The sequence below is a fragment of the Dreissena polymorpha genome, chromosome 13 (genome assembly GCF_020536995.1).
Source record: "Dreissena polymorpha isolate Duluth1 chromosome 13, UMN_Dpol_1.0, whole genome shotgun sequence".
In the NCBI taxonomy this organism is placed as follows: Eukaryota; Metazoa; Mollusca; class Bivalvia; order Myida; family Dreissenidae; genus Dreissena; species Dreissena polymorpha.
Window position 1 is genome coordinate 11,874,628 of NC_068367.1, and position 12,301 is coordinate 11,886,928.

A 12,301-nucleotide genomic window follows, 5' to 3' on the forward strand; every position below is an offset into this window, starting at 1 on the left:
AACCGCGCAATCCGAAGAGAACATTACCCAATGAACAGTTTTGATGATGTTGCCACAAGATGAATGGAGTAAATACTTACAACGCTAGACGCGAATATGGGTTATTACCAAATAAAATAACTGAAGAGAGCTCGAGAGCTCACAGCGTTTAATACTCTCGTTCGGCAGGTACCGATACCTGCGGATGCCGATGGGCGTGAAGTGTTCGAGTGAAGTGTTCCAACGGTCCATGGAACAGAACTTGGTAACATGTGACGGGGGTAGAAATAATTGTTGACGTACATTTTGATTCATGGTAGAACACTGGAAGAACATAACAGGCGCTTGGAAACGGTGCTTCAAAAGGCACGTTCAATTAATCTGAAGATGAATAAGAAAAAGTGTATGTTTGCCAAGCCGGAGGTGGACTATGTAGGTCACAAACTGACTGGAGACGGAATTAAACCGACAGATCAAAGAGTGAAGGCGATAGCAGACAGAGAGAGCCAGAAAGCTTCAGTGAGCTGGAAACCGTGTTAGGCATGCTATCGTATGTGTCTAAGTTCATCCCAAATCTCAGTGAGTTGAATGCACCACTGCGCGATATGAAAAGGCTAGAAACGTGGAGCTGGGGTGACGAAGCGAAGCGCGCGTTCAATAAAATAAAGAAGCTCTTGTTTCAACAAAAGTACTTCAGTACTACGACTTGAAAAAACCTGTCACACTCACAGTAGACGCATCAATGAGAGGCCTGGGAGCCGCGATAATCCAACAGGACCGTGTTGTGGCATATGCGTCACGTGCGCTCACACCGACAGAGCAACGGTACGCTCAGATCGAAAAGAAAATGCTAGCCGTTGTATATGGCTGTGAAAAATTCCACAAACTGCTATATGGCCGAGATACTTTCCTAGTGGAATCTGATCACAAACCGTTGGAGTCGATTCTAAAGAAAGAAATACATAAAGCTCCGCTAAGGATTCAACGAATGATTTTGAAGCTTCAACCGTATGACTTCAACCTCGTGCACAAAAGCGGCAAGGACATGGGTCTAGCAGACTGCCTCAGCAGATTACCGTTAGAAAATCAAGATGAGAAAACTATCGATGAAGAGTTGATGGTTTTGAAGCTCGACACGTTGTCGTGTTCAAACCATGACAAAATTGCACGCGCAACACAAGCGGATGAACAATTCCAAGTACTGGCAAAGGTTATCATTCGAGGATGGCCAGAAACGAAGTGCGAAGTTCAAGTTGAAGCCGTTCCATTTTGGGATTACCGCGATGAAATATCAATTTACAATGGAGTTCTGTACCGATGGGAACGCGTGTGTATCCCGAAAGAATGAGAACAGAAACGTTGAAAGCGATACATAAGTCGCATTTAGGGGTAGTAAACTGTAAAAAGAGGGCGAGAGAGTTAGTATTTTGGCCCGGCATGAACAAACAAATTGAAGATCTTATTGGCAAGTGTAGTGCGTGTTTAATGCATCGCAAGATGAGCCAAAAGGAGCCAATGATCATCCAACCAGTACCTGAGCTACCCTGGAGCAAAGTTGGAATGGACTTATGCGAACTAGAGGGTAACAATTACCTAATCATTGTAGACTTCTTCTCCAACTTCATTGAAGTAGCACCATTGCAAAGAGACACTCGAACGAGCACCATCTTAAAACACATCAAGCAAAACGTGGCTCGTTATGGAATCATGGACTCAATCATCTCGGACAACGGTCCACAGTTCACCAGTGCTGAATTCCGAGAATTCATCGAAAAATATGGCATCACCCATATTACGTCGTCGCCTTTGCACCAACAAACAAACGGCCTTGCTGAAAAGGCTGTACAAACCGTTAAAAATCTAATTAAAAAGTGTAGCGAAACAGGGGACGACATCTACTTAGCCCTGTTAGAACTAAGAAACACACCACGCGATAACATCGGATCACCGATGCAACGTTTGATGGGTCGACGCGCAAAAACACTAATACCTATGAAACAACATTGCGACAACCAGAAGCAACCAAATGAAAATGTCGCACCGAAGTTGTTAGAATTTCGTGAAAAGCAAAAATTCTACTACGACCAACCACGCGAAGAGCAAGGACAAATCTTCAGCCAGGGGACGCAGTAAGAATTAAAACCCCATCTGGTTGGAAACCGGCAGAGTATGTGAAACCGTCCGAATACCCACGATCACATATCGTTAAGGCAGGCGAATCGGGGCGCGAATATCGCCGAAACACGGACATGCTAATGAAAACAAAGGAAAGACCACACATTATCACCACAACAATGACGTGTACATACCGGCACCCACAGCGCCAACAGAGACGGTAGCAGAACAACCATCAACGACTCCAATCACGAAAACAGTGCTAGTGCGAGATCGAGCGAAACTCGAGACAAACCGGGGAAAGAGAGTGTACAAGACACTGTTAGAAAGAAACGAGGTCAGGAAGAGAAGTTCACAAACCGATACGGTTAAATGACTATGTGTAAGATGTGAAGTGCAAAACATGTGTCATATGACTGCCTTATTGTAGTGCAAAATAAACTTATTAATAAACTGTTTAATAACTATCATTCGGTAATATTGGTATTTGTATAAGTAAGATGTATTGTGGTGGTAAATGCATAATGTTCTTGAAACTGTACTATCATAACGAGTAAGGAACAGTTTGTACATATTTATTTTTATCATATCAAACATCTTGGTTAAGGTTTAAAGATTCAGTGCCTTCAGCGCTTTGATTTTTCTTCTAACAACAAAATGTTCATGAAATTTTCTTCTCACAAAATCCAATATTAATTATTTTTGGGTGTATCTACTTTCTAGCTTGTTTTCGGTGTTATTACAGTCTGTTATCATTTCCTAGCTGAAACCCGACATTTACTGTATCTGGCATTTGTCATTTGTCCTGAACAAGCTTGAATCCGAGATAACAGAGACAATTTTTTGGAAAGTTAGCAAACATGTATTTTAGTGAATAATTTTGTCTTACATGTTGTTTTATTGTTAATTTGATTTTATGAAGTTCAATTGCATATTTAATTTATAAGAAGTTCTTCATTACTTAGAGTGCATTTTATTCATATAGAATATTCTATTTTCAATAACAATTTAACACTCAGAGGTTTAAAGAAATTCCCACTATGGTTTTATAAAAAGAACAGTTTATAATGTGTTACTACAGGTTATGTTATTTGCTTATTTTCATAAACCTCTTCGCATATGTAACGATAGAGTAGTTGGTGTATCATGTGTTTATATTTTTTAAAAAAAGAAAGAAAAGGGGATGTCATGTATTGTAATGTAAGGGACACAACTCGTATTGTCTTGTTAAAGCATGCAGTCATGAGTTACTTGTATTGAGATTTATATATATATGTGAATCTATGAATAAAGCCAGTTGTGAGTTACCCACCGACGAGTTCAGAGTTATTACATTGTATGACGTCGTTAAGTATAATATTTTCCGCGACATCGCACGTTCACTATTTACCGTCATAGATTGTTTAAAAGAAACATTATTTGGTTTGCAAGGTCCGTTAAATGGGGAACACCATATTCGGTATTTATATTATGTTTTAACAATTAATTCATGCTGTGTAATAAATATTGTATAAGATATTTCGATATTGATTGAAAATGTTTCAAATTGTTATTTATGAAACCTCTTATTCTAATGAGTGTATGCTATTATATTAAACTTTGAAAAGCATATCTGTTGTACTATAATCTTATTATTCATTTTTTATTGTTAATTTCATTTATTGTAGAGAATCGTCAATGTTACATCTAGTCGCCAATGCTTGTCGTCAGTGTTAGTCGTAAATGCTTGTGATCATTGTCGTCAATGTTAGTCGTCAATCCTTATCGTCATTATACATGAAGGAAATAAAAGCAGAAACAGAGACGTATTCTTGATTACTTGATTATTCCTACGGCGTCCTCTCAACACTCATACTAAAAAGCATGTTGATGCAGATTTTTCAAAACAGAAGTTTGTTAAGGTAAACAATATTGTTTTACGTTAATCGGTAGCATGTTTAACGATATCGGGTTTTGGGCGGATATACAACTCGGATACAATCTAATATTTGCGGGTATGTTTAAGTTTATTTACCGTACCCGGGGTACATGTAAGTAAAGTTAAGAGTACCCGGGGTACATGTACTTGTAAGTAGTACCCGAGCCGAGAATGACCAATCGAGCCTTAGTAAGTGAGTGATGGTGTATGGGATAACATGCACTGAGGGTGTATATTTTTCATGAACAAGTCAATTGAAGGTGTTAGAGATGCATTGATCCATAAGATAAAAAGGGTAATTAACCACGGGCTTATTAATATTAAAACGATGACATTACAATGTACCAGCTGTTTATTGTTGTATACTGTAAGCTTGTAATATTTTAAATAATGTAAACAACTTACCTTGTATAAGTTGGCACATTGTTGTCAGGTGTAGAAACTATTATACTTATTTCTGTTAAGTTGCACTGGCTGAACCAAAAGAATTATGTAGTCGTTTCTAAATAATCACGAAACAACCTACTAATGCATATATGCTTGCCAGTTACTGAGTTTGTGCATTTCCATTCACTATATTATCGGCCTTGGCAAACAGCGTAGAATCAGATGAGACGCCGTGTGATGTCTGCTATTTCCATATCCACGGGTGTTTTTATGTTAAATGTTATGGTTTTTCAATAGATCGTATACTTATCTACAAAACAGCGAATTAGCGTTCACTTTACATCATTTTTAATTATGTTATTTTGTTAATACTTTCTCGCGTTTTTTTCGAACCTGTATTGGCAGCCATTGGTCGACGCCGTCTGCTATTCCGAACGATGAAGATTTCCATATCCACTGGCGTTTTTTTATGTCAAATGTTAGTGTTTTCCAATGGATCGTATACTTATATACAAAACAGATAAGTAGCGTTCACTTTACATCGTTTGTGATGATGTTATTTTGTAAATACTTTTCTTAGCGTTCATTCTGGCGAATTCAGCCATTTTGACGGGTGAGAAGAAATACCGAAAATCCCCGTAATTACCAAAATCCCCAGGAATCCCCGAGATCCCACGAAATCTCCATTAATATTGATTATTTATCGAAAAACTGCGTATTTTAATACAGATTGTTGCAAAATACACTGAAATAACTAATGAAACATTGTTTTTATCAAAGTTTGATTTCGGAGATTTCGGTAGGGATTTCGGTATATCCACATACCGCATTTTGTAATTCCGGTTATGTAAAACTTGCGAAACTTTTTCGTGATTTAATCAAAAACTATATTTTTCCCAGGTATAACGCCTACGCCAACAGGTAGATCGCATTCTTGTCCATATACATGTCAAATTTCAGCAAAAGTAACAGACCAGTATTCAAGACTCCCAAATCGCGACTATATGCACCAACTTAACGAAACTTAGCCCCCTTTATCATTCGTTCGAATGAACGTCATCAATGATGACGTCCAATACATCACTCATTCCATATGAAAACATGTTCCAAATAGTAAATTAAGTGGAATGGGTTGCATAGTTGTACTAGACTTGCGACACCTTAAGGGTTTCGCGGGATGGAATGAGTGGAGAGATGAAATCAAATTGAAAATCGATTATTTCTAAAAAAAAATGGTACGAAAAAATATGCGGGTAGGAAAAAAAAACAAATTTGGGTACGAAAACAAATTTGAGTACGATAAAAAGGGTACAAACAAAATAAGGGAACGAAAAAACTATTTTGGTACGTAAAAAATGGGTACAAATAAAAATAAGGTACGAAAAAATTTGTGTACGAAAAAAAAATGAGTACGAACAAATGGGTACGAAGAAATTTGGGTACGAACAAATTTGTGTACGAAAAAATTGGGTACAAAAAAATGTGGGTACGAAAAAAAAATTGGTTATGAAAAAAAATTAGGGTACGAAAAACTATTTGGGTACGAAAAAAAAGGTTCAAATAAAAATTTGGGTACAAAAAAAATTGGGAACAAAACGAATTTGGGTACGAAAAAAATTTGAGTACGAACAAATGGGTTCAAAGAAATTTGGGTTCGAACTTTGTGTAAAAAAAAAATTGGGTACGAAAAAAAATTTGGTTATGAAAACCTATAGGGAACGAAAAAATTAGGGTACAAAAAACTATTTGGGTACGAAAAAAAAGGGTATATATATAAATTTGGGTACAAAAAAAATTGGGTACGAAACAAATTTGTGCACCGACGGACAGACGAAGCGGCGACTATATGCTCCCTCTAAAAAATTTGGGAGGGAGCATAATAAACAAGTTATGGCAATTTAAAGGTGGTACGCAAACTTAATAATAGATTTATCAATTATATGCTTATTCTAAGTGAAAACAAGGGACAAAATTGTCACAAAACCAGGTTTTCATTGTGAAAAAAAAATCTGATAAAGGGAGAAAACTCAAACTGAACTTTTGAAATGACCAAAAAAAATTAACCCCCTTTGAAAGTTTTTTTTTTTTTTAAATCTATTTTTAGTCGTGGCGGCCTTGACATTGGAGATATTGACGTGATTCTTTCGTGGGACACACCGTCCCATGATGGTGAACAAATGTGCCAAATGATTTTAAAATCTCACAATGAATGACATAGTTATGGCCAGGACAAGCTCATTTATGGCCATTTTTGACCTTTGAACTCAAAGTGTGACCTTGACCTTGGAGATATCGACGTAATTATTTCGCGCGACACACCCTCCAATGATGGTGAACAAATGTGCCAAATGATTTTAAAATCTGACGATGAACGACATAGTTATGGCTCGGACAAGCTCATTTATGGCCATTTTTGACCTTTGAACTCAAAGTGTGACCTTGACCTTGGAGATATCGACGTAATTATTTCGCGTGACACACAGTCCAATGATGGTGAACAAATGTGCCAAATGATTTTAAAATCTGACAATGAACGACATAGTTATGGCCCGGACAAGCTTATTCCGCCAGCCCGCCAGCCAGCCCGCCCGCATTCGCCAATCTAATAACCAGTTTTTTCCTTCGGAAAAACCTGGTTAAAAAGGCCATAATTGTTACAAAATGCTTGATACAGTTATCTGCTCTTGTTTATACATTGGGGTCATGTTGGTTAATAAGCAAAATACATGGTGTATGAACGCAATATGTCAAGGGACATAAAAAATATTTGAGGTCATATGCAAACTTTAACATAGATTTATCAATAATATGCATATTATTCTAAGTGAAAAAGGGCCTAATTCTGTTAAAATGCTTGATACAGTAAATGAGTTGTCTGCTCTTGTTTATAGATTGGGTTTATGTCGGTAATGAAGTATGCAAAATATAAAAGCAATATGTCAATGGACATAGGAAATATATTTGAGGTGGTACGCAAACATTCCAATGCGCAAGCCGACGCCGGGTTGAGTAGGATAGCTCGACTATATATATTTCATATATAACAGTCAAGCTAAAATGTAAATATACCATAAACAACAGGCTAACCTCAATCACAACTTTAATGCAATGCTTATAACAATAGAGATACAATGATATGCCAGGGATTGAAACTAACTGTTTACTATTGTGGGCAACCATCTTTAGTATTTTGGTTGCCCAGATAAAGAATAACGAGCCCAGAAATATGAACATGTGAATATTATACATTCTTTTAATAAAATAATAGATAATTAAATACATTTGCTGACAACACATGTTCAATGCATGATGTTTTATTATGAGCCTGAATTGAATCATGTCCTATTCCTAAATAATGAATGTTATTTAACTAGTATTGATCCATGGTGATCAATTGTTTTTCAATTTTTATTGCAGTGAATTGTTTTAAGCTTTAAAAAAAAGAAGTTTACCAACTTTTGAAATTGAGTTGCCCAGGCCAAAATCTACTTGCCCCGGGTTCACGGTAAACCACTTATTTCCATCCCTGTATGCTCTTCATTTTCTGTTCTTCCATCGCATTCTCAAAATTAAATTTAAAGCCGATATTTTTTAATAACATTAGTATGAATTACTAACCATTATCACCCAAAAAACAATTTTACAAAGCTGTAATCCCGTCGTAGAGATTTAGTTTACTATTATCAGTGTTCTCTTTAAATACCGGCTGCTAGCGATCTTGCCGGTTACATTAACTCTTGATGCCGGCTACTTTTCCCAAATATATCAAGTAAATGTCACAAATGCTTTGGTTTTACTGCATAGTTGCCGGCCATATAACTGGCTACTCAAATTTTTCTGGAAAACACTGAACTATGCATGACAAACACACAAAAATTAAATACATCTTAGATTCATTGTAAAAAATAAATTGACACTTCCAGCTTGGCGTCACTAAAATCCAAAGATTCAAATAATTTTCCACGAGATACGTCAACAATTGCGTAATCAAATGAATGAAAAATAAAAGTAAAGAAAGCCGGATTTTACATAAATTTCAGGTTGAAACACAACAAGGTAAAGGTAGTCGGTGAGATATAATAATAATACAGTTAGTAAGGCTCGTACCCTGGGTACGGTAAATATACTAAAACATACCCGGGAATTTTAACACTAAATCGGTTGTTGTCGGCTATTTTGTAAAAATTAATTATGTTTACATTTATGTTAATTTTCTGTTAAATGGCATTTATACAATGTATTATCAAAACTCATTTTTACAATCATTAATGTGATTCAATTTAAAATCTTAAATTGTTTAAAGTCGCGTCATTGTATGACGTTGTCAAGTATATTTTCCGCGATGTCGCACGTTCACTTTTTACCATCATAGATTTTTTTAAAGAAACATTTTTTGGTTTGCGAGGTCCGTTAAATGGGGAACACCATATTTGGTATTTATATTATGTTTTAACAAATAATTCATGCTGTGTAATAAATATTGTATAAGATATTTCGATATTTATTGAAAATGTTTCAAATTGTTATTTATGAAACCTTTTATTCTAATGAGTGTATGCTATCATATTATACTTCGAATAGCAGATCTGTTGTACTATAATCGTATTATTCATTCTTTATTGTTAATTTCATTTATTGTAGAGAATCGTCAATGTTACATCTAGTCGCCAATCCTTGTCGTTAGTGTTAGTTTTCAATGCTTGTTATCATTGCCGTCAATGTTAGTCGTCAATCCTTATCGTCATTATACATGAAGGAAATAAAAGCAGAAACAGAGACGTATTCTTGATTACTTGATTATTCCTACGGCGTCCTCTCAACACTCATACTAAAAAGCATGTTGATGCAGATTTTTTTTAAAGAGAAGTTTCTTTAAGGTAAACAATATTGTTTTACTTTAATCGCTAGCATGTTTAACGACATCGGATTTTTGGCAGATATACAACTCGGATACAATCTAATATTTGCGGGTATGTTTAAGTTTCTTTACCGTACCCGGGCTACATGTAAGTAAAGTTAAGAGTACCCGGGGCACATGTACCGGTAAGTAGTACCCAAGCCGAGAATGTCAATTGAAGGTGTTAGAGATGCATTGAACCATAAGATTAAAAAGGGTAATTAACCACCAGCTTATTAAAATTAAAACGATGACATTACATTGTACCAGCTGTTTATTGTTGTATACTGTAAGCTTGAAATATTTTAAATAATGTAAACAACTTACCTTGTATAAAGTTGGCACATTGTTGTCAGGTGTAGAAACTATTATACTTATTTCTGTTAAGTTGCACTGGCTGAACCAAAAGAATTATGTAGTCGTTTCTAAATAATCACGAAACAATCTACTAATGCATATATGCTTGCCAGTTGCTGAGTTTGTGCATTTCCATTCATTATACTATCGGCCTTGGCAAACAGCGTAGACTCAGATTAGACGCCGCATGATGTCTGCTATTTGGTACGCAGAAGATTTGCATATCCACGGGTGTTTTATGTCAAATGTTATGGTTTTTCAATAGATCGTATACTTATCTACAAAACAGCGAATTAGCGTTCACTTGACATCATTTTTAATTATGTTATTTTGTGAATACTTTCTCGCGATCTTTTCGCCTTTGGTCGACGCCGTCTGCTATTTCAAACGATGAAGATTTCCATATCCACTGGCGTTTTTTTTATGTCAAATGTTAGTGTTTTCCAATGGATCGTATACTTATCTACAAAACAGATAAGTAGCGTTCACTTTACATCGTTTGAGATGATGTTTTTTTGTAAATACTTTCTAAGCGTTCATTCTGACGAAGTCGACCATTTTGACGGGTGTGAAGAAATACCGAATTTCCCGTAATTACCAAAATCCCCAGAAATCCACGAGATCCCACGAAATCCCCATTAATATTGATTGTGTATTGAAAAACTGCGTATTTTAATATAGATCGTTGCGAAATACACTGAAATCACGAATGAAACATTGTTTTATCAAAGTTTGATTTCGGGGATTTCGGTAGGACTTCGGTATATCCACATACCGCATTTTGTAATTCCGGTTATGTAAAACTTGCGAAACTTTTTCGTGATTTAATCAAAAACTATATTTTTCCCAGGTATAACGCCTACGCCAACAGGTAGATCGCATTCTTGTCCATAAACATGTCAAATTTCAGCAAACGTGTTAGGCCAGTTTTCAAGGCGCCCAAATCGCGACTATATGCACCAACTTAACGAAACTTAGCCCCCTTTATCATTCGTTCGAATGAACGTCATCAATGATGACGTCCAATACATCACTCATTCCATAACCAGAGTTGCGACACCTTAAGGGTTTCGCGGGATGGAATGAGTGGGGAGATCAAATCAAATTGAAAACCTATTATTTCGACCAAAAAATTGGGTACGAAAAACATTTGGGTACGAAAAAATAAATGGGTAAGAATATACAAATGTGGGTACGAAAACGTTTGGATACGAAAAAAAATTGGGTACGAAAAAAATGGGAACCAAAAAATAATTGGGTATGAAAAAATTTGGGTACGAAAAATTTGGGTAGTAAAAAAATGGGAACGAAAAAAATTTGGGTACGAAAAAAATTGGGTACGAAAAATTTTGGGTTAAAAAAAAAGAGTGGGTACGAAAAAGAGTGGGTACGAAAAAGTTTGGGTACAAAAAAAAGGGTATGAAAAAAAATTTGGGTACGAAAACATGTGGGTACGAAAAAAAATTGGGTACGAAAAAAATTTGGGTATGAAATAAATGGGTACGAAAAAAAAAATTGGGTACGAACAAATTTGGGTACGAAAAAAATGGGTACGAAAAAAAAATTTGGTAGGAAAAAAATGGGTACAAAAAAAATTTGGGTACGAAAAACATTTGATTACGAAAAATATTTGGGTACGAAAAAAATGGGTACGAAAAAATATGTGGGTACAATGGGTTCATGTTAAGGTTTTAGCATGGCGGACGCCGGATGGCGAAAAGACACTTCATGACACAATGAGCTTGCTATGACAAAACCTCAGGTTTTGTTCGAAAACAGCCAAGCTCATATGCATAAATCAGTGAGTAATAGTACTTATACTCAATAAAAGCTAGGCACAGCGTATAAAATCAGAACCACTGGGCTGAATCTGCTGAAACTTGGTCGCATTATACATTATGGTCCAAACATGCTACAGAATGAGCGCTTCTGGACCTGACAGCGTAAAACATTAACCGATAATGGACAGCACAAAATGGGTTATTTTGTACAAAAAAAAAGTAAACTTCAAGTGGCATTTGATGACTTTTAGACATCAGAAAGTAACAAATGTTTAATATTCTGCACACTTCGACTTGTTTTTTGTTTTTTTTACAAATTTAGAAGCATTTATCCTTGGGGTGTATATAAACCCTGTTATTCAATGTCAAAAATAGCTAAGCAGCAATTCCCCTTTAACATTATTCCTTATATTTAATTGTATTGTTTAAAAAGATAACTGTGTATATTTAATCATAATGGCTCCGTATTTCACACTTGATAGGCCACTGCTGGGGCTTGAACCCAGAACTCATCTCACATTGTAAGATGCATTTTTCAATTAAACTACAATGACTGTATCGTGTGAAGTGGAGCCAACATACACCCACATAAGTGAAAAAATCATTACGTCGATATATTTGTCCTGGGCGTTTCCCGACATGTCGCATAACTGTTTACAACAAAAGATGTATACATAGATAAATATACATACATGTAAATGGGAAAAAATGAACCATCTATTTTTAATTTTTGCTTCATATATACACATTTCCTAGCCATGATTTATAATTATATCATGTTGAAATCATTTTTAGACAGAATATTACTGAAACTGCAATAAACAATAAGATGGATAGATATAATGTTTACTTTTATCTAGTACAATG

The 12,301-nt window shown here is 35.7% G+C and overlaps 1 protein-coding gene across 1 annotated transcript; it reads left to right on the forward strand.

Annotated features, from left to right (window-relative positions):
- The first annotated feature begins 1,476 nt into the window (after positions 1-1,476).
- On the forward strand, positions 1,477-2,112 carry LOC127855957 (uncharacterized protein K02A2.6-like). The gene has a single exon (XM_052391895.1). It carries the CDS (start codon positions 1,477-1,479, stop codon positions 2,110-2,112), a length of 636 nt encoding a protein of 211 aa, XP_052247855.1.
- Positions 2,113-12,301: the final 10,189 nt, after the last annotated feature.